The sequence below is a fragment of the Oncorhynchus mykiss genome, chromosome 1 (assembly GCF_013265735.2).
Source record: "Oncorhynchus mykiss isolate Arlee chromosome 1, USDA_OmykA_1.1, whole genome shotgun sequence".
Lineage (NCBI taxonomy): Eukaryota > Metazoa > Chordata > Actinopteri > Salmoniformes > Salmonidae > Oncorhynchus > Oncorhynchus mykiss.
Window position 1 is genome coordinate 86,495,961 of NC_048565.1, and position 24,652 is coordinate 86,520,612.

General features: G+C 38.7%; 1 protein-coding gene across 3 annotated transcripts in view; it reads left to right on the forward strand.

Moving 5' to 3' along the window:
• LOC118966027 (butyrophilin subfamily 1 member A1-like) overlaps window positions 1-24,652 on the forward strand; it is a 70,011-nt gene that overhangs the window by 36,893 nt on the left and 8,466 nt on the right. For 2 of the 3 annotated variants that reach the window (XM_036987826.1, XM_036987835.1), the window contains one exon: window positions 24,214-24,495. In XM_036987826.1, the coding sequence (XP_036843721.1) occupies window positions 24,214-24,495 (282 nt within the window). Of the gene's footprint in view, window positions 1-21,850; window positions 22,016-22,159; window positions 22,229-23,722; window positions 24,074-24,213; window positions 24,496-24,652 lie in introns of those variants that run through there. The other variant, XM_036987854.1, reaches the window with a different exon arrangement.

The window sequence follows — 24,652 nt, forward strand, 5'->3', positions numbered from 1 at the left end:
TCGCCTCTGTGTTTTTCCATCTCAATATGTCGTGTGTGTTTGTGTCAGGAAACCCCATAGGGATGAGGAGGACCAGCTGAGTGAGGAGGCAGCCAGGGTGATCTGTGGGCTGGCTGACCTGTCCTTCATGAAGGCTAAGGTCCTAATGTTCCCCATCACCCTCACACCAGCCGCTGGCTCTGGTACACTGCTAGAGTGATGCACACATGGATGGATGCACATACACATAAACACAGAAGACTTGTCCGCTTCAAAGCTAGATTGAACATTGATGCAAAGTCAAAATGTTGATAATCAGTAATATGGTGAAATAGTTAGTCTTTTGTTCTGAATGTATTGATGTATTTATGTTGTGACACAGTGGTTGAGGTCTAAGACTGATCCACACTTACCTCCAGTCATCTGCCTCGTTCCCCCAGTGGTATTAGATCAATTTCCTGTTTCTCTTTTCAAGATGGACATTTTATCTTCATGTATTTATTCTTAATGTGTGTATTTAGTTATTCATGTGAATTCGTCATAAATCCATAGCAAATATATTATATTTAATATTTACATAACAGATTGGTTATAACAATATTTATATGATACAGTGGGGCAAAAAAGTATTTAGTCAGCCACCAATTGTGCAAGTTCTCCCACTTAAAAAGACGAGAGAGGCCTGTAATTTTCATCATAGGTACACTTCAACTATGACAGACACAATGAGAGAAAAAAAATCCAGAAAATCTCATTGTAGGATTTTTAATGAATTTATTTGCAAATTATGGTGGAAAATAAGTATTTGGTCAATAACAAAAGTGTATCTCAATACTTTGTTATATACCCTTTGTTGGCAATGACAGAGGTCAAACCTTTTCTGTAAGTCTTCACAAGGTTTTCCACACACTGTTGCTGGTATTTTGGCCCATTCCTCCATGCAGATCTCCTCTAGAGCAGTGATGTTTTGGAGCTGTTGCTGGGCAACACGGACTTTCAACTCCATCCAAAGATTTTCTATGGGGTTGAGATATGGAGACTGGCTAGGCCACTCCAGGACCTTGAAATACTTCTTACGAAGCCACTCCTTCGTTGTGTTTGGGATCATTGTCATGCTGAAAGACCCAGCCACGTTTAATCTTCAATGCCCTTGCTGATGGAAGGAGGTTTTCACTCAATCTCATGATACATGGCCCCATTCATTCTTTCCTTTACACGGATCAGTCGTCCTGGTCCCTTTGCAGAAAAACAGCCCCAAAGCATGATGTTTCCACACCCATGCTTCACAGAGGTATGGTATTCTTTGGATGCAACTCAGCATTCTTTGTCCTCCAAACACGACGAGTTGAGTTTTTACCGAAAAGTTATATTTTGGTTTCATCTGACCGTATGACATTCTCCCAATCTTCTTCTGGATCATCCAAATGCTCTCTAGCAAACTTCAGACGGGCCTGGACATGTACTGGCTTAAGCAGGGGGACACGTCTGGCACTGCAGGATTTGAGTCCCTGGTGGCGTAGTGTGTTACTGATGGTAGGCTTCGTTACTTTGGTCCCAGCTCTCTGCAGGTCATTCACTAGGTCCCCCCGTGTGGTTCTGGGATTTTTGCTCACCGTTCTTGTGATCATTTTGACCCCACGGGGAGCCCCAGATTGAGGGAGATTATCAGTGGTCTTGTATGTCTTCCATTTCCTAATAATTGCTCCCACAGTTGATTTCTTCAAACCAAGCTGCTTACCTATTGCAGATTCAGTCTTCCCAGCCTGGTGCAGGTCTACAATTTTGTTTCTGGTGTCCTTTGACAGCTCTTTGGTCTTGGGCCACAGTGGAGTTTGGAGTGTGACTGTTTGAGGTTGTGGACAGGTGTCTTTTATACTGATAACAAGTTCAAACAGGTGCCATTAATATAGGCAACGAGTGGAGGAAAGAGGAGCCTCTTAAAGAAGAAGTTACAGGTCTGTGAGAGCCAGAAATCTTGCTTGTTTGTAGGTGACCAAATACTTATTTTCCACCATAATTTGCAAATAAATAAATAAAAAAAATCCTACAATGTGATTTTCTGGATTTCTTTTCTCATTTTGTCTGTCATAGTTGAAGTGTACCTATGATGAAAATTACAGGCCTCTCTCATCTTTTTAAGTGGGAGAACTTGCACAATTGGTGGCTAACTAAATACTTTTCCCCCCCACTGTATATGTTTGTGTTATTGATCCAGAGTGTGATTTCCTCTTAATTGGCACCCTATTCTCCATATAGTGTACTATTATTGACCAGAGCCTTTATGGGACCTGGTGAAAAGTAGTGCACTACATAGGGGATAGGGTGCCATTTGGGACAAAGCCTATCATCATGGGGTTAACTACTGTTAAAGAATATAATAGCATAAGTCTTAATGAATAGGGCTTCCAGAACCGTACTATTTCTGATTAGTGTCTCGGGGGAACACAGTCCTGTGTGTTCAGATGATCTGCCATTAAAGGGACAATCCAGTATTGGTACATCCATTTTTTTTAACCTTTAAATGAATGATATATAGCCATTGATTGTTAATGAATTTAACGTATAAATGCCTCATGAGCTCAGTCTTACCCCATCAGAACCCAAATGATCAGCTTGTTTCACTACATTGCTTGTAAAACAATGTAATTAGTAACTAACACTGTAGAGCTTCAGAACATGGTTAAAACTAGCATGTTGATCTCGTGGATTGCTTCATCTTTGAATTTGAGTGGTTTAATTTCTCCAGCTCCATCCCTCAGCTGTTTACCAAAAGAAAGTAGCGGGCGGCCATTTAGTTGCTTGAATCCCAGATTGCCCCTTTAAGGATGCTCACGGGTAAAGAGCAATATAAAAAAAGATGACGTTTTGTGTGCTTGATATTTGGGTTTGTGACAGTTTTTCATACTTGTTCCTCCTTTGCACATTCTCAAGATATTAAATTAATGTGACCTATAGTTCACTGGTGCTTAACAATAAGATCTGTGGAGGAAAACTATGGACTGTAAAATGTAAGGGACTTGTTATGGAAAAAAGACTAAAGAGCCTATGGAAAGTTTTCAATACATGTCTTGGGGTCTTGTTTAAACTAGTGTGAATGTAGCTATTTATTTTAGTGTACATACAAATAAAAATCTATTTAAGAAGGGTTAAATGAATGTGTGTCGTTTTGTACTCTGTGAATGTCAGGTGTTACAGGCGCTTACAACCAATGATCATCCCAACCACCCAGGATGACCTCTGCTCTCTGACCTCTGCTCTCTCTTGTTAAATCGTCAAAATGCTCAAACAACATTTGTACTATTTTTTATTAATTCATTTTCACTCTCCACACCATTGTATTTTCTGACGTGCTGTAAAGAGGGTAAGAATATTTATCAATAAAAATTAAGTGGGTTATATTAAACCTTTTATTTTCCATTAAAAACGAACACCTAGATTGAGAAAGCAGTGTTCTCTATAATAGCATAGTAAGGCTGATAATGAATAAGATGCTGGACTACTGGTTGATATCTGGTTCTGATCTTTATAATTGATGGTTATTTGTTAGACATGTTGTCTCTTTCAGGAATAATGGAGACTGGACCAGGCCGTCTGTTTGTGACTCTTGTTTCTCCTCCACAGTTCACACTGAGTCAGGTAACTACACTGCTAATGCCCTCTGTGTCTGGTAACTACACTGCTAATTCCCTCTGTGTCTGGTAACTACACTGCTAATTCCCTCTGTGTCTGGTAACTACACTGCAAATTCCCTCTGTATCTGGTAACTACACTGCTAATTCCTTCTGTGTCCTGTAACTACACTGCCAGTTCCCTCTGTGTCTGTTAACTACACTGATAATTCCCTCTGTGTCTAGTAACTACACTGATAATTCCCTATGTGTCTGGTAACTACACTGATAATTCCCTCTGTGTCTGGTAACTACACTGATAATTCCCGCTGTGTCTGGTAACTACACTGATAATTCCCTCTGTGTCTGGTAACTACACTGATAATTCCCGCTGTGTCTGGTAACTACACTGATAATTCCCTCTGTATCTGGTAACTACACTGATAATTCCCGCTGTGTCTGGTAACTACACTGATAATGCCCTCTGTATCTGGTAACTACACTGATAATTCCCGCTGTGTCTGGTAACTACACTGATAATTCCCTCTGTATCTGGTAACTACACTGATAATTCCCTCTGTATCTGGTAACTACACTGATAATTCCCTCTGTGTCTGGTAACTACACTGATAATTCCCGCTGTGTCTGGTAACTACACTGATAATTCCCTCTGTGTCTGGTAACTACACTGATAATTCCCTCTGTGTCTGGTAACTACACTGATAATTCCCGCTGTGTCTGGTAACTACACTGATAATTCCCTCTGTATCTGGTAACTACACTGATAATTCCCGCTGTGTCTGGTAACTACACTGATAATGCCCTCTGTATCTGGTAACTACACTGATAATTCCCGCTGTGTCTGGTAACTACACTGATAATGCCCTCGGTATCTGGTAACTACACTGATAATGCCCTCTGTATCTGGTAACTACACGGATAATTCCCGCTGTGTCTGGTAACTACACTGATAATTCCCTCTGTGTCTGGTAACTACACTGATAATTCCCTCTGTGTCTGGTAACTACACTGATAATTCCCTCTGTATCTGGTAACTACACTGATAATTCCCGCTGTGTCTGGTAACTACACTGATAATGCCCTCTGTATCTGGTAACTACACTGACAATTCCCGCTGTGTCTGGTAACTACACTGATAATTCCCTCTGTATCTGGTAACTACACTGATAATTCCCGCTGTGTCTGGTAACTACACTGATAATTCCCTCTGTATCTGGTAACTACACTGATAATTCCCGCTGTGTCTGGTAACTACACTGATAATGCCCTCTGTATCTGGTAACTACACTGATAATTCCTGCTGTGTCTGGTAACTACACTGATAATGCCCTCTGTATCTGGTAACTACACTGATAATGCCCTCTGTATCTGGTAACTACACTGATAATTCCCGCTGTGTCTGGTAACTACACTGATAATTCCCTCTGTGTCTGGTAACTACACTGCTAATTCCCTTTGTCTGGTAACTACACTGATAATTCCCTCTGTGTCTGGTAACTACACTGCTAATTCCCTTTGTGTCTGGTAACTACAATGCTTATTCCCTTTGTGTCTGGTAACTACACTGATAATTCCCTCTGTGTCTGGTAACTACACTGCTAATTCCCTTTGTGTCTGGTAACTACAATGCTTATTCCCTTTGTGTCTGGTAACTACACTGCTAATTCCCTCTGAGTCTGGTAACTACACTGATAATTCCCTCTGTGTCTGGTAACTACACTGATAATTCCCTCTGTGTCTGGTAACTACACTGATAATTCCCGCTGTGTCTGGTAACTACACTGATAATGCCCTCTGTATCTGGTAACTACACTGACAATTCCCGCTGTGTCTGGTAACTACACTGATAATTCCCTCTGTATCTGGTAACTACACTGATAATTCCCGCTGTGTCTGGTAACTACACTGATAATTCCCTCTGTATCTGGTAACTACACTGATAATTCCCGCTGTGTCTGGTAACTACACTGATAATGCCCTCTGTATCTGGTAACTACACTGATAATTCCTGCTGTGTCTGGTAACTACACTGATAATGCCCTCTGTATCTGGTAACTACACTGATAATGCCCTCTGTATCTGGTAACTACACTGATAATTCCCGCTGTGTCTGGTAACTACACTGATAATTCCCTCTGTGTCTGGTAACTACACTGCTAATTCCCTTTGTCTGGTAACTACACTGATAATTCCCTCTGTGTCTGGTAACTACACTGCTAATTCCCTTTGTGTCTGGTAACTACAATGCTTATTCCCTTTGTGTCTGGTAACTACACTGATAATTCCCTCTGTGTCTGGTAACTACACTGCTAATTCCCTTTGTGTCTGGTAACTACAATGCTTATTCCCTTTGTGTCTGGTAACTACACTGCTAATTCCCTCTGAGTCTGGTAACTACACTGCTAATTCCCTCTGTGTCTGGTAACTACACTGATAATTCCCTCTGTGTCTGGTAACTACACTGATAATTCCCTCTGTGTCTGGTAACTACACTGATAATTCCCTCTGTGTCTGGTAACTACACTGATAATTCCCTCTGTGTCTGGTAACTACACTGATAATTCCCTCTGTGTCTGGTAACTACACTGATAATTCCCTCTGTGTCTGGTAACTACACTGATAATTCCCTCTGTGTCTGGTAACTACACTGATAATTCCCTCTGTGTCTGGTAACTACACTGCTAATTCCCTCTGAGTCTGGTAACTACACTGCTAATTCCCTGTGCGTCTGGTAACTACACTGCTAATTCCCTCTGAGTCTGGTAACTACACTGCTAATTCCCTCTGAGTCTGGTAACTACACTGCTAATTCCCTCTGTGTCTGGTAACTACACTGATAATTCCCTCTGAGTCTGGTAACTACACTGCTAATTCCCTCTGAGTCTGGTAACTACACTGCTAATTCCCTCTGTGTCTGATAACTACACTGATAATTCCCTTTGTGTGTGTACGACACCTGCATTTTTGTTAAATGTTTTGAATGCACATTAAAATAAATGACGTCTCACAGTCTGTGTGTCTTTAGTGGTGGGTAATATACCTACAGTCTGTGTGTCTTTAGTGGTGGGTAATGTACCAACAGTCTGTGTGTCTTTAGTGGTGGGTAATGTACCTACAGTCTGTATGTCTTTAGTGGTGAGTAATGTACCTACAGTCTGTATGTCTTTAGTGGTGGGTAATGTACCTACAGTCTGTGTCTTTAGTGGTGGGTAATGTACCAACAGTCTGTATGTCTTTAGTGGTGGGTAATGTACCTACAGTCTGTGTCTTTAGTGGTGGGTAATGTACCTACAGTCTGTGTCTTTAGTGGTGGGTAATGTACCTACAGTCTGTGAAAAAGTATTTTCCCACTTTCTGATTTTCTCTATTTTTGCATATTTTTAATACTGAATGTAATCAGATCTTCAACAAAACCTAATATTATATAAATGGAACCTAAACAAATGTATTGTTAAACAAATGTATAGCTAAACACATGTATTGTTAAACAAATGTATAGCTAAACAAATATAGAGCTAAACGAATGTATAGCTTAAAAAGTATTGTCTACTTATTTTATTTATTTAATCGTTATGCAACACCCAACTCCCCAGTGGGAAAATGTCATTGCTCCTTTTACACTCAATAACTGGTTGTGCCACCATTAGCACCAATGACTGCAGCCAAATGCTTCCTGTAGTTGTTAATCAGTCTCTCACATCGCTGTGGAGGAATTTTGGCCCACTCTTGCATGCAGAACTGGTTAAACTCGTGACAAATGTGGGTTTTGAGGAATGAACTGCTTCTTTGAAATCCTGCCATAAACAGGGTCAGTTCAATAACATACTATATTATGTTAATTATTCGCCTACCTTCTCATGCCTTTTGCACACAATGTATATAGACTCCCCTTTTTTCTACTGTGTTACTGACTTGTTAATTGTTTACTCCATGTGTAACTCTGTGTTGTCTGTTCACACTGCTATGCCTTATCTTGGCCAGGTCGCAGTTGCAAATGAGAACTTGTTCTCAACTAGCCTACCTGGTTAAAAAAAGGTGAAATAAAAAAAATTTAAAAAAACGGTCAGTTCAATACCATACTATATACAGGGTCAGTTCAATACCATACTATATACAGGGTCAGTTCAATACCATACTATATACAGGGTCAGTTCAATACCATACTATATACAGGGTCAGTTCAATACCATACTATATACAGGGTCAGTTCAATACCATACTATATACAGGGTCAGCTCAATACCATACTATATACAGGGTCAGTTCAATACCATACTATATACAGGGTCAGTTCAATACCATACTATATACAGGGTCAGTTCAATACCATACTATATACAGGGTCAGTTCAATACCATACTATATACAGGGTCAGTTCAATACCATACTATATACAGGGTCAGTTCAATACCATACTATATACAGGGTCAGTTCAATACCATACTATATACAGGGTCAGTTCAATACCATACTATATACAGGGTCAGTTCAATACCATACTATATACAGGGTCAGTTCAATACCATACTATATACAGGGTCAGTTCAATACCATACTATATACAGGGTCAGCTCAATACCATACTATATACAGGGTCAGTTCAATACCATACTATATACAGGGTCAGTTCAATACCATACTATATACAGGGTCAGTTCAATACCATACTATATACAGGGTCAGTTACAATACCATACTATATACAGGGTCAGTTCAATACCATACTATATACAGGGTCAGTTACAATACCATACTATATACAGGGTCAGTTCAATACCATACTATATACAGGGTCAGTTACAATACTATACTATATACAGGGTCAGTTCAATACCATACTATATACAGGGTCAGTTCAATACCATACTATATACAGGGTCAGTTCAATAACATACTATATACAGGGTCAGTTCAATACCATACTATATACAGGGTCAGTTCAATACCATACTATATACAGGGTCAGTTCAATACCATACTATATACAGGGTCAGTTCAATACCATAATATATACAGGGTCAGTTCAATACCATACTATATACAGGGTCAGTTCAATACCATACTATATACAGGGTCAGTTCAATACCATACTATATACAGGGTCAGTTACAATACCATACTATATACAGGGTCAGTTCAATACCATACTATATACAGGGTCAGTTCAATACCATACTATATACAGGGTCAGTTCAATACCATACTATATACAGGGTCAGTTCAATACTATACTATATACAGGGTCAGTTCAATACCATACTATATCCAGGGTCAGTTCAATACCATACTATATACAGGGTCAGTTCAATACCATACTATATACAGGGTCAGTTACAATACCATACTATATACAGGGTCAGTTCAATACCATACTATATACAGGGTCAGTTCAATACCATACTATATACAGGGTCAGTTCAATACCATACTATATACAGGGCCAGTTCAATACCATACTATATACAGGGTCAGTTCAATACCATACTATATACAGGGTCAGTTCAATACCATACTATATACAGGGTCAGTTCAATACCATACTATATACAGGGTCAGTTCAATACCATACTATATACAGGGTCAGTTCAATACCATACTATATACAGGGTCAGTTCAATACCATACTATATACAGGGTCAGTTACAATACCATACTATATACAGGGTCAGTTCAATACCATACTATATACAGGGTCAGTTCAATACCACACTATATACAGGGTCAGCTCAATACCATACTATATACAGGGTCAGTTCAATACCATACTATATACAGGGTCAGTTCAATACCATACTATATACAGGGTCAGTTCAATACCATACTATATACAGGGTCAGTTACAATACCATACTATATACAGGGTCAGTTCAATACCATACTATATACAGGGTCAGTTCAATACCATACTATATACAGGGTCAGTTCAATACCATACTATATACAGGGTCAGTTCAATACTATACTATATACAGGGTCAGTTCAATACCATACTATATCCAGGGTCAGTTCAATACCATACTATATACAGGGTCAGTTCAATACCATACTATATACAGGGTCAGTTACAATACCATACTATATACAGGGTCAGCTCAATACCATACTATATACAGGGTCAGTTCAATACCATACTATATACAGGGTCAGTTCAATACCATACTATATACAGGGTCAGTTCAATACCATACTATATACAGGGTCAGTTCAATACCATACTATATACAGGGTCAGTTCAATACCATACTATGTACAGGGTCAGTTACAATACCATACTATATACAGGGTCAGTTCAATACCATACTATATACAGGGTCAGTTCAATACCATACTATATACAGGGTCAGTTCAATACCATACTATATACAGGGTCAGTTCAATACCATACTATATACAGGGTCAGTTCAATACCATACTATATACAGGGTCAGTTCAATACCATACTATATACAGGGTCAGTTCAATACCATACTATATACAGGGTCAGTTCAATACCATACTATATACAGGGTCAGTTACAATACCATACTATATACAGGGTCAGTTCAATACCATACTATATACAGGGTCAGTTCAATACCATACTATATACAGGGTCAGTTCAATACCATACTATATACAGGGTCAGTTCAATACCATACTATATACAGGGTCAGTTCAATACCATACTATATACAGGGTCAGTTCAATACCATACTATATACAGGGTCAGTTCAATACCATACTATATACAGGGTCAGTTCAATACCATACTATATACACGGTCAGTTCAATACCATACTATATACAGGGTCAGTTCAATACCATACTATATACAGGGTCAGTTACAATACCATACTATATACAGGGTCAGTTCAATACCATACTATATACAGGGTCAGTTCAATACCATACTATATACAGGGTCAGTTCAATACCATACTATATACAGGGTCAGTTCAATACCATACTATATACAGGGTCAGTTCAATACCATACTATATACAGGGTCAGTTACAATACCATACTATATACAGGGTCAGTTCAATACCATACTATATACAGGGTCAGTTACAATACCATACTATATACAGGGTCAGTTCAATACCATACTATATACAGGGTCAGTTCAATACCATACTATATACAGGGTCAGTTCAATACCATACTATATACAGGGTCAGTTACAATACCATACTATATACAGGGTCAGTTCAATACCATACTATATACAGGGTCAGTTCAATACCATACTATATACAGGGTCAGTTCAATACCATACTATATACAGGGTCAGTTACAATACCATACTATATACAGGGTCAGTTCAATACCATACTATATACAGGGTCAGTTACAATACCATACTATATACAGGGTCAGTTCAATACCATACTATATACAGGGTCAGTTACAATACCATACTATATACAGGGTCAGTTCAATACCATACTATATACAGGGTCAGTTCAATACCATACTATATACAGGGTCAGTTCAATACCATACTATATACAGGGTCAGTTCAATACCATACTATATACAGGGTCAGTTCAATACCATACTATATACAGGGTCAGTTACAATACCATACTATATACAGGGTCAGTTCAATACCATACTATATACAGGGTCAGTTCAATACCATACTATATACAGGGTCAGTTCAATACCATACTATATACAGGGTCAGTTCAATACTATACTATATACAGGGTCAGTTCAATACCATACTATATCCAGGGTCAGTTCAATACCATACTATATACAGGGTCAGTTCAATACCATACTATATACAGGGTCAGTTACAATACCATACTATATACAGGGTCAGTTCAATACCATACTATATACAGGGTCAGTTCAATACCATACTATATACAGGGTCAGTTCAATACCATACTATATACAGGGTCAGTTCAATACCATACTATATACAGGGTCAGTTCAATACCATACTATATACAGGGTCAGTTCAATACCGTACTATATACAGGGTCAGTTCAATACCATACTATATACAGGGTCAGTTCAATACCATACTATATACAGGGTCAGTTCAATACCATACTATATACAGGGTCAGTTCAATACCATACTATATACAGGGTCAGTTACAATACCATACTATATACAGGGTCAGTTCAATACCATACTATATACAGGGTCAGTTCAATACCATACTATATACAGGGTCAGCTCAATACCATACTATATACAGGGTCAGTTCAATACCATACTATATACAGGGTCAGTTCAATACCATACTATATACAGGGTCAGTTCAATACCATACTATATACAGGGTCAGTTACAATACCATACTATATACAGGGTCAGTTCAATACCATACTATATACAGGGTCAGTTCAATACCATACTATATACAGGGTCAGTTCAATACCATACTATATACAGGGTCAGTTCAATACTATACTATATACAGGGTCAGTTCAATACCATACTATATCCAGGGTCAGTTCAATACCATACTATATACAGGGTCAGTTCAATACCATACTATATACAGGGTCAGTTAAAATACCATACTATATACAGGGTCAGTTCAATACCATACTATATACAGGGTCAGTTCAATACCATACTATATACAGGGTCAGTTCAATACCATACTATATACAGGGTCAGTTCAATACCATACTATATACAGGGTCAGTTCAATACCATACTATATACAGGGTCAGTTCAATACCATACTATATACAGGGTCAGTTCAATACCATACTATATACAGGGTCAGTTACAATACCATACTATATACAGGGTCAGTTCAATACCATACTATATACAGGGTCAGTTCAATACCATACTATATCCAGGGTCAGTTCAATACCATACTATATACAGGGTCAGTTCAATACCATACTATATACAGGGTCAGTTACAATACCATACTATATACAGGGTCAGTTCAATACCATACTATATACAGGGTCAGTTCAATACCATACTATATACAGGGTCAGTTCAATACCATACTATATACAGGGTCAGTTCAATACCATACTATATACAGGGTCAGTTCAATACCATACTATATACAGGGTCAGTTCAATACTATATACAGGGTCAGTTCAATACCATACTATATCCAGGGTCAGTTCAATACCATACTATATACAGGGTCAGTTCAATACCATACTATATACAGGGTCAGTTACAATACCATACTATATACAGGGTCAGTTCAATACCATACTATATACAGGGTCAGTTCAATACCATACTATATACAGGGTCAGTTCAATACCATACTATATACAGGGTCAGCTCAATACCATACTATATACAGGGTCAGTTCAATACCATACTATATACAGGGTCAGTTCAATACCATACTATATACAGGGTCAGTTCAATACCATACTATATACAGGGTCAGTTCAATACCATACTATATACAGGGTCAGTTCAATACCATACTATATACAGGGTCAGCTCAATACCATACTATATACAGGGTCAGTTCAATACCATACTATATACAGGGTCAGTTCAATACCATACTATATACAGGGTCAGTTCAATACCATACTATATACAGGGTCAGTTCAATACCATACTATATACAGGGTCAGTTCAATACCATACTATATACAGGGTCAGTTCAATACCATACTATATACAGGGTCAGTTCAATACCATACTATATACAGGGTCAGCTCAATACCATACTATATACAGGGTCAGTTCAATACCATACTATATACAGGGTCAGTTCAATACCATACTATATACAGGGTCAGTTCAATACCATACTATATACAGGGTCAGTTACAATACCATACTATATACAGGGTCAGTTCAATACCATACTATATACAGGGTCAGTTCAATACCATACTATATACAGGGTCAGCTCAATACCATACTATATACAGGGTCAGTTCAATACCATACTATATACAGGGTCAGTTCAATACCATACTATATACAGGGTCAGTTCAATACCATACTATATACAGGGTCAGTTCAATACCATACTATATACAGGGTCAGTTACAATACCATACTATATACAGGGTCAGTTCAATACCATACTATATACAGGGTCAGTTCAATACCATACTATATACAGGGTCAGTTCAATACCATACTATATACAGGGTCAGCTCAATACCATACTATATACAGGGTCAGTTCAATACCATACTATATACAGGGTCAGTTCAATACCATACTATATACAGGGTCAGTTCAATACCATACTATATACAGGGTCAGTTCAATACCATACTATATACAGGGTCAGTTCAATACCATACTATATACAGGGTCAGTTCAATACCATACTATATACAGGGTCAGTTCAATACCATACTATATACAGGGTCAGCTCAATACCATACTATATACAGGGTCAGTTCAATACCATACTATATACAGGGTCAGTTCAATACCATACTATATACAGGGTCAGTTCAATACCATACTATATACAGGGTCAGTTCAATACCATACTATATACAGGGTCAGTTACAATACCATACTATATACAGGGTCAGTTCAATACCATACTATATACAGGGTCAGTTCAATACCATACTATATACAGGGTCAGTTCAATACCATACTATATACAGGGTCAGTTCAATACCATACTATATACAGGGTCAGTTCAATACCATACTATATACAGGGTCAGTTCAATACCATACTATATACAGGGTCAGTTCAATACCATACTATATACAGGGTCAGTTCAATACCATACTATATACAGGGTCAGTTCAATACCATACTATATACAGGGTCAGTTCAATACAATAATATATACAGGGTCAGTTCAATACCATACTATATACAGGGTCAGTTCAATACCATACTATATACAGGGTCAGTTCAATACCATACTATATACAGGGTCAGTTACAATACCATACTATATACAGGGTCAGTTCAATACCATACTATATACAGGGTCAGTTCAATACCATACTATATACAGGGTCAGTTCAATACCATACTATATACAGGGTCAGTTCAATACTATACTATATACAGGGTCAGTTCAATACCATACTATATCCAGGGTCAGTTCAATACCATACTATATACAGGGTCAGTTCAATACCATACTATATACAGGGTCAGTTCAATACCATACTATATACAGGGTCAGTTCAATACCATACTATATACAGGGTCAGTTCAATACCATACTATATACAGGGTCAGTTCAATACCATACTATATACAGGGTCAGTTCAATACCATACTATATACAGGGTCAGTTCAATACCATACTATATACAGGGTCAGTTCAATACCATACTATATACAGGGTCAGTTACAATACCATACTATATACAGGGTCAGTTCAATACCATACTATATACAGGGTCAGTTCAATACCATACTATATACAGGGTCAGTTCAATACCATACTATATACAGGGTCAGTTCAATACCATACTATATACAGGGTCAGTTCAATACCATACTATATACAGGGTCAGTTCAATACCATACTATATACAGGGTCAGCTCAATACCATACTATATACAGGGTCAGTTCAATACCATACTATATACAGGGTCAGTTCAATACCATACTATATACAGGGTCAGTTCAATACCATACTATATACAGGGTCAGCTCAATACCATACTATATACAGGGTCAGTTCAATACCATACTATATACAGGGTCAGTTCAATACCATACTATATACAGGGTCAGTTCAATACCATACTATATACAGGGTCAGTTCAGTACCATACTATATACAGGGTCAGTTCAATACCATACTATATACAGGGTCAGTTCAATACCATACTATATACAGGGTCAGCTCAATACCATACTATATACAGGGTCAGTTCAATACCATACTATATACAGGGTCAGTTCAATACCATACTATATACAGGGTCAGTTCAATACCATACTATATACAGGGTCAGTTCAATACCATACTATATACAGGGTCAGTTCAATACCATACTATATACAGGGTCAGTTCAATACCATACTATATACAGGGTCAGTTCAATACCATACTATATACAGGGTCAGCTCAATACCATACTATATACAGGGTCAGTTCAATACCATACTATATACAGGGTCAGTTCAATACCATACTATATACAGGGTCAGTTCAATACCATACTATATACAGGGTCAGTTACAATACCATACTATATACAGGGTCAGTTCAATACCATACTATATACAGGGTCAGTTCAATACCATACTATATACAGGGTCAGCTCAATACCATACTATATACAGGGTCAGTTCAATACCATACTATATACAGGGTCAGTTCAATACCATACTATATACAGGGTCAGTTCAATACCATACTATATACAGGGTCAGTTCAATACCATACTATATACAGGGTCAGTTACAATACCATACTATATACAGGGTCAGTTCAATACCATACTATATACAGGGTCAGTTCAATACCATACTATATACAGGGTCAGTTCAATACCATACTATATACAGGGTCAGCTCAATACCATACTATATACAGGGTCAGTTCAATACCATACTATATACAGGGTCAGTTCAATACCATACTATATACAGGGTCAGTTCAATACCATACTATATACAGGGTCAGTTCAATACCATACTATATACAGGGTCAGTTCAATACCATACTATATACAGGGTCAGTTCAATACCATACTATATACAGGGTCAGTTCAATACCATACTATATACAGGGTCAGCTCAATACCATACTATATACAGGGTCAGTTCAATACCATACTATATACAGGGTCAGTTCAATACCATACTATATACAGGGTCAGTTCAATACCATACTATATACAGGGTCAGTTCAATACCATACTATATACAGGGTCAGTTACAATACCATACTATATACAGGGTCAGTTCAATACCACACTATATACAGGGTCAGTTCAATACCATACTATATACAGGGTCAGTTCAATACCATACTATATACAGGGTCAGTTCAATACCATACTATATACAGGGTCAGTTCAATACCATACTATATACAGGGTCAGTTCAATACCATACTATATACAGGGTCAGTTCAATACAATAATATATACAGGGTCAGTTCAATACCATACTATATACAGGGTCAGTTCAATACCATACTATATACAGGGTCAGTTCAATACCATACTATATACAGGGTCAGTTACAATACCATACTATATACAGGGTCAGTTCAATACCATACTATATACAGGGTCAGTTCAATACCATACTATATACAGGGTCAGTTCAATACCATACTATATACAGGGTCAGTTCAATACTATACTATATACAGGGTCAGTTCAATACCATACTATATCCAGGGTCAGTTCAATACCATACTATATACAGGGTCAGTTCAATACCATACTATATACAGGGTCAGTTCAATACCATACTATATACAGGGTCAGTTCAATACCATACTATATACAGGGTCAGTTCAATACCATACTATATACAGGGTCAGTTCAATACCATACTATATACAGGGTCAGTTCAATACCATACTATATACAGGGTCAGTTCAATACCATACTATATACAGGGTCAGTTCAATACCATACTATATACAGGGTCAGTTACAATACCATACTATATACAGGGTCAGTTCAATACCATACTATATACAGGGTCAGTTCAATACCATACTATATACAGGGTCAGTTCAATACCATACTATATACAGGGTCAGTTCAATACCATACTATATACAGGGTCAGTTCAATACCATACTATATACAGGGTCAGTTCAATACCATACTATATACAGGGTCAGCTCAATACCATACTATATACAGGGTCAGTTCAATACCATACTATATACAGGGTCAGTTCAATACCATACTATATACAGGGTCAGTTCAATACCATACTATATACAGGGTCAGCTCAATACCATACTATATACAGGGTCAGTTCAATACCATACTATATACAGGGTCAGTTCAATACCATACTATATACAGGGTCAGTTCAATACCATACTATATACAGGGTCAGTTCAATACCATACTATATACAGGGTCAGCTCAATACCATACTATATACAGGGTCAGTTCAATACCATACTATATACAGGGTCAGTTCAATACCATACTATATACAGGGTCAGTTCAATACCATACTATATACAGGGTCAGTTCAATACCATACTATATACAGGGTCAGCTCAATACCATACTATATACAGGGTCAGTTCAATACCATACTATATACAGGGTCAGTTCAATACCATACTATATACAGGGTCAGTTCAATACCATACTATATACAGGGTCAGTTCAATACCATACTATATACAGGGTCAGTTCAATACCATACTATATACAGGGTCAGTTCAATACCATACTATATACAGGGTCAGTTCAATACCATATTATATACAGGGTCAGTTCAATACCATACTATATAAAGGGTCAGTTCAATACCATACTATATACAGGGTCAGTTCAATACCATACTATATACAGGGTCAGTTCAATACCATACTATATACAGGGTCAGTTCAATACCATACTATATACAGGGTCAGTTCAATACCATACTATATACAGGGTCAGTTCAATACCATACTATATACAGGGTCAGTTCAATACCATACTATATACAGGGTCAGTTCAATACCATACTATATACAGGGTCAGTTCAATACCATACTATATACAGGGTCAGTTCAATACCATACTATATACAGGGTCAGTTCAATACCATACTATATACAGGGTCAGTTCAATACCATACTATATACAGGGTCAGTTCAATACCATACTATATACAGGGTCAGTTCAATACCATACTATATACAGGGTCAGTTCAATAACATACTATATACAGGGTCAGCTTAATACCATACTATATACAGGGTCAGTTCAATACCATACTATATACAGGGTCCAACCAGCCAGTCAAAATGCTCTCAATGGTACAGCTGTATAACTTTTTGAGGATTTAAGGGCCCATACCAAATTTTTTCAACCCCCCGAGGGGGAAGAGGCACTGTCACGCCTTCTTCATGACTGTATATGTGTGTTTGGACCATTTTAAGTCTATAGTGATTTGGACACCAAGGAACTTGAAGCTCTCAACCTGCTCAACTGCGGTCCCATCAATGTGGATAGCGACATGCTCCAATCTGGTTTTCATGCCCACCACAGCACAGAGACAGCCTTAGTTAACTAGGTAAATTATCTTAGAGCCAACACAGATGCCAAACAGCTCTCTGTCCTTGTACTCTTAGATTTAAGTGCTGCATTTGACACTGTTGACCATGATGTCCTACTGGACAGACTGGAGATGTCACGTCCTGACCTTAGTTCCTTTTTTATGTCTCTGTTTTAGGTTGGTCAGGGCGTGAGTGGGGGTGTTTTGTGTTCTATGTTTTCCATTTCAATGTGTTTGGCCTGGTATGATTCCCAATCAGAGGCAGCTGGCAATCGTTGTCTCTGATTGATAACCATATTTAGGCTACCTGTTTTTCCCACTTGAGTTGTGGGTAGTTGTTTTCTTTGTCTGTGTTTACCATACGGAACTGTTTCGTGGCGGTCACTCTCGTCGTCGTCGTCGTCGTCGTCGTTGTCGTTGTTGTTGGTCATTTAGTGTTCTGTTTATTTTTATTAAACATCATGAACACTTACGACGCTGCACCTTGGTCCTCACCTTCTTCCACCAATGACAACCGTTACAGGAGAGGTGGGTTGGCCTCTCCAGTCCAGACCTATTTAACCAGTCGACCATGATGTCCTACTGGACAGACTGTAGAGGTGGGTTGGCCTCTCCAGTCCAGACCTATTTAACCAGTCGACCATGATGTCCTACTGGACAGACTGTAGAGGTGGGTTGGCCTCTCCAGTCCAGACCTATTTAACCAGTCGACCATGATGTCCTACTGGACAGACTGTAGAGGTGGGTTGGCCTCTCCAGTCCAGACCTATTTAACCGGTCGACCATGATGTCCTACTGGACAGACTGTAGAGGTGGGTTGGCCTCTCCAGTCCAGACCTATTTAACCGGTCGACCATGATGTCCTACTGGACAGACTGTAGAGGTGGGTTGGCCTCTCCAGTCCAGACCTATTTAACCAGTCGACCATGATGTCCTACTGGACAGACTGTAGAGGTGGGTTGGCCTCTCCAGTCCAGACCTATTTAACCGGTGAAGAGTTTTTTGCCACCCTTGGTGAACATAACTCAGAGAAAATACATATCACGTGGCGTTCCACAAGGTTAGATTTTGGGTCCGGTGCTGTTCAGTTTATATATGCTACCCTTTGGCAGCGTTATCAGAAAGCACAGGATTGACTTTCAATGCTACGCAGACGATACACAACTGTACATTTCTGTGTCAACAGAGTATTTTAGCTCCAAGGATAAATGAGTAGACTATATTAGTGATTTAAATACTTGGACTTTCTCCAGCTAAATCCAGACTAGACAGAGGTACTTATTGTTGGTGTCAAGGCACAGAGACAGAATATAGTCGCAACATTTTAATTCACAGGCAATAAAGATAAAACACCAGGTAAAAATCCTAGGTGTTATTTTCGATTCTGAAATAAATGTTGAATCACACACCAGGAATGTGACCAAAATATAGCTTTTTACCACCTGTTTTTAAATCAATCCACTGCACCCTAATACATGTCAGACATGCTTATAAGTTATGTACCCAGTAGGTCCCTTAGGTCCTCTGGCACTGTCCTTTAACTATCCCAAAGCCAACATGGAGAGGCAGCCTTTAGTTATTATGCCCCCAGCCTCTGGAATAGCTTGCCAGAGAACCTGAGGGGGACCTAAACTGTGGACAATATTTAAAACACATTTTTAGCTTTGCTTTTCCTCAGTCTGCTTTTTTGTTTTTCACTTTGTGTATTCTGTTTTTTATTTGATGTTTATTTTCTAGTAGATATTTCAGCTTTTATTTTCATCGTTTTTTATTTATTTGTTCCTGTAAAGCACATTGCGTTGCATCCATGTCTGAGATGTTCAGTATAAATAAAGCTTTGTTTTATTTTGTTCAGTTCATCAATTTGCTAATATTATTAGAATCACAAGTAGGAAAACATCTTAAAGGGACAATCTGCATTTGGTACAGACATTTTTGGACTTCTAAATTTATATTATATACCCAATGATTCCTGAAGAATATAACTTGCCTCAGGAGCTTAGTTCAACGTACCCAATTAGAACCCCATTAGAACCCAAAATACAAGCTTGTTTTACTCCGTTGTTTGTAAACAATGTATTTGTAAACAAACTCTGTATAGCTTCAAAACATGGTTAAAACTCTAATTTCATGGATGGCCAGTCCTTGCATCTATAGCTCGCTTTATGAATTTCAATGGTTACATCCCTCAGCTGTTTACCAAAGAAAGTGGTGGGAGGCCGTTTAGTTATTTGAATCCCAGATTGGATAATGGGGTAGTGATGCTCACAGGTAAAGAGGGATCAGTGTTTGCGGAAATATATTTTATTTGATTCCTTATTTCCGTTTTGTGTGTTTGATATTTGGGTTTGTGACCGTTTTTTCTCAAACTTGTTCCCGCTGCCTGTCTACATGTTCAAGGATGTCTTTGCACATTCTAAATATATGAAATGAATGTGACCTGTAGTTCACTGGTGCTGAATAATAAGATCACATTCTAAAGATATTAAATGAATGTGACCTGTAGTTAACTGGTGCTGAATAATAAGATCACATTCTAAAGATATGAAATGAATGTGACCTGTAGTTCACTGGTGCTGAATAATAAGATCTGTGGAGGAAAACTATGGACTGTAAAATGTTAGGGACTTCCTATGGAAAAACACAAGACATTAAAGAGCCTCTAGAAAGGTTTGAAAGCCTTGGTCTAATTGGCTCTTCCTTTTAATGTACATTCAAATGGAGTGTGTTTGTCTGTGGTGAGATTCAAACACGTTACCACTAGATTATTACACTAGATGTTTGTTATACTTCCACCTCGACCAACCACCTCTTTCAGTTTTGACTTAAATCACCATCTGTCTTATGTGACCATATCAAACATGACTTATACTAATTTAAATGTTCTGTATTTATGTTTACTAAGTTACATCTAGTCTATTAATGTTACCTAACATAAACATATCATACTATATAAAAGGAGTGGCACAGATTTAAGTAAATTATAATATATTTTGCTTGGGTTCCAGATGTCTCTGTGTCACATGGTCTACACATCAGCCAGGCTTGGAATCCACAACCAAAACTTACCACCACAGTTCACACCCATGTTATCAGATTCTGAGCTCACTATGCAACAGTTGTGTGCAGCGATGCAGTTGAACAGGTTCTTGTCCCAAGGAATAGAAAGAATAAGGAGGTAGTTTGATCACATCACAATAGTTTGATCACAGAACACTAGTACATTTATCAGACTGCAGTGCCTCAATAGGACCGATTCAACCAGGTAAATGGATCAGCTAGTTTGCTATTGAAATGTGTTATACTATGTTATCCATTGTTATTGTATAATTAATGCTACAGTATTGCTTTCCTGGTTTCAAGTTATGTTAGTCTTTCTTTTTATGATTAATCTAATTGTCTTCTTCAGGAATGAAGGTGACTCAACTAGACTGTCTATGTCTGATTCTTCTACATCTCCTACACACATCAGGCTCTGGTACAGTAGAATACATATTTAATATCTCACTGCCTTCAATACCTCTGTGTGTGTGATCAATATCATCTCATTGTGTCTTTAGTCACTATTGTGGTCTTAAGGGTTCTACACAGTCTAATCAAACGGAGCCGACGGAGGTCCTTTTGCTTCTCTGTCTACATAGTTCTACTACTATTGGGCTGTGCGGCCCCCCAAAGAAATGCCACCCCACACCATGACTGACCCACCGCCAAACCGGTCATGCTGGAGGATGTTGCAGGCAGCAGAACGTTCTCCACGGCGTCTCAAGACTCTGTCACGTCTGTCACATGTGCTCAGTGTGAACCTGCTTTCATCTGTGAAGAGCACAGGGCACCAGTGGCGAATTTGCCAATCTTGGTGTTCTCTGGCAAATGCCAAACGTCCTGCACGGTGTTGGGTTGTAAGCACAACCCCCACCTGTGGACGTCGGGCCCTCATACCACCCTCATGGAGTCTGTTTCTGACCTTTTGAGCAGACACATGCACATTTGTGGCCTGCTGGAGGTCATTTTGCAGGGCTCTGGCAGTGCTCCTCCTGCTCCTCCTTGCACAAAGGCGGAGGTAGCGGTCCTGCTGCTGGGTTGTTGCCCTCCTACGGCCTCCTCCACATCCCCTGATGTACTGGCCTGTCTCCTGGTAGCGCCTCCATGCTCTGGACACTATGCTGACAGACACAGCAAACCTTCTTGCCACAGCTCGCATTGATGTGCCATCCTGGACTCGGTCTCATGCTACCACTAGAGTGAAAGCACCGCCAGCATTCAAAAGTGACCAAAACATCAGCCAGGAAGCATAGGAACTGAGAAGTGGTCTGTGATCACCCCCTGCAGAACCACTCCTTTATTGGGGGTGTCTTGCTAATTGCCTATAATTTCTACCTGTTGTCTATCCCATTTGCTCAACAGCATGTGCAATTTATTGTCAATCAGTGTTGCTTCCCAAGTGGACAGTTTGATTTCACAGAAGTGTGATTGACTTGGAGTTACATTGTGTTGTTTAAGTGTTCCCTTTATTTTTTTGAGCAGTGTATATATACTACAGTGTATAGTACTGTATATACTACAGTGTATAGTACTACTGTATATACTATAGTGTACCACAGTATAATACTACTTTAAATACTACAGTTTATATATTTTTTATTTAACCTTTATTTAATTAGGCAAGTTAAGAACAAATTCTTATTTTCAATGATGGCCTAGGAACAGTAGGTTAACTACCATGTTCAGCGGCAAATTGACAGATTTTTACCTTGTCAGCTCGGGGATTCGATCTTGCAATTTTTAGGTTACTAATCCAACACTCTAACCACTAGGCTACCTGCCACCAGTATATATTACAGTGTATAGTACTACTATATATACTGCAGTGTATATTACTACTATATATACTACAGTGTATTTCAGATCAGAGCAGATGACAGAGGAGAACAATTGAAACTATTGAAACTGTTCATCTGTCTGTTCTCTTCAGAGAGGTTTGAGGTTCTTGGTCCAACTGATTCCATTGTTGCTGTAGCTGGTGATGACATCATTCTGCCCTGTTACCTCAAACCCAACATCAGTGCTGAGGACATGACAGTGGACTGGCTGAACCTGGACTTCTTAGACGAACGTGTCTTTCGTTACCAAAACCACAGAATCATACGAGATGATCAGATTCCCTACTATAGAGGAAGAACTTCACTGTTTGAAGAGGAACTATGGAGGGGCAACACCTCTTTGAAACTGACCAGGGTACAAGGCACTGATGAGGGACATTACAAATGCTTAATTCAGTCAAAGAGCTGGTATGATGATTTCACTGTTCAAGTCCTCGTTAAAGGTGAGCTTTATTTTCATGTTAATGTAATAATCTCACTACAGTACAATTACATCACATCTTTCCTTCATATTAATGGATACAGTATGTGTCTATTTGTTCACAGCCTGTCACCTGCTAACATCCAATCTGTGTGTCTGTAGCTGTAGGATCCAAGCCAGTGGTGTCCATTGAGGGACACAGAGAGGGAGGGATGGGTCTGCTGTGTGAATCAGAAGGCTGGCACCCTGACCCTGAGCTGGTGTGGCTGGACAGTAAAGGAGTCCATCTCTCTGCTCGAACTCTTGAGACACACAGAGACTTCAAGGGATTCTACAGAGTCAAACAACATGTCATTGTCCAGGAGACTGACACAAACCACTTTACCTGCAGAGTCCAACAGAAACGGATCAATGAGAAGATGGAGACAGAGATTCACCTCCCTAGTGAGTAACACCATCATATTATTTAGACATGAAACACTGGAGATATTGATGTGTTAATGTCCAGTATGTGTTTTAACCAAAGGCTTTGAGACGACAATACAAAAGGATAGTATTTATTATGACATACTCCACTGCTGTGTGGTAGTATTAGTACCAA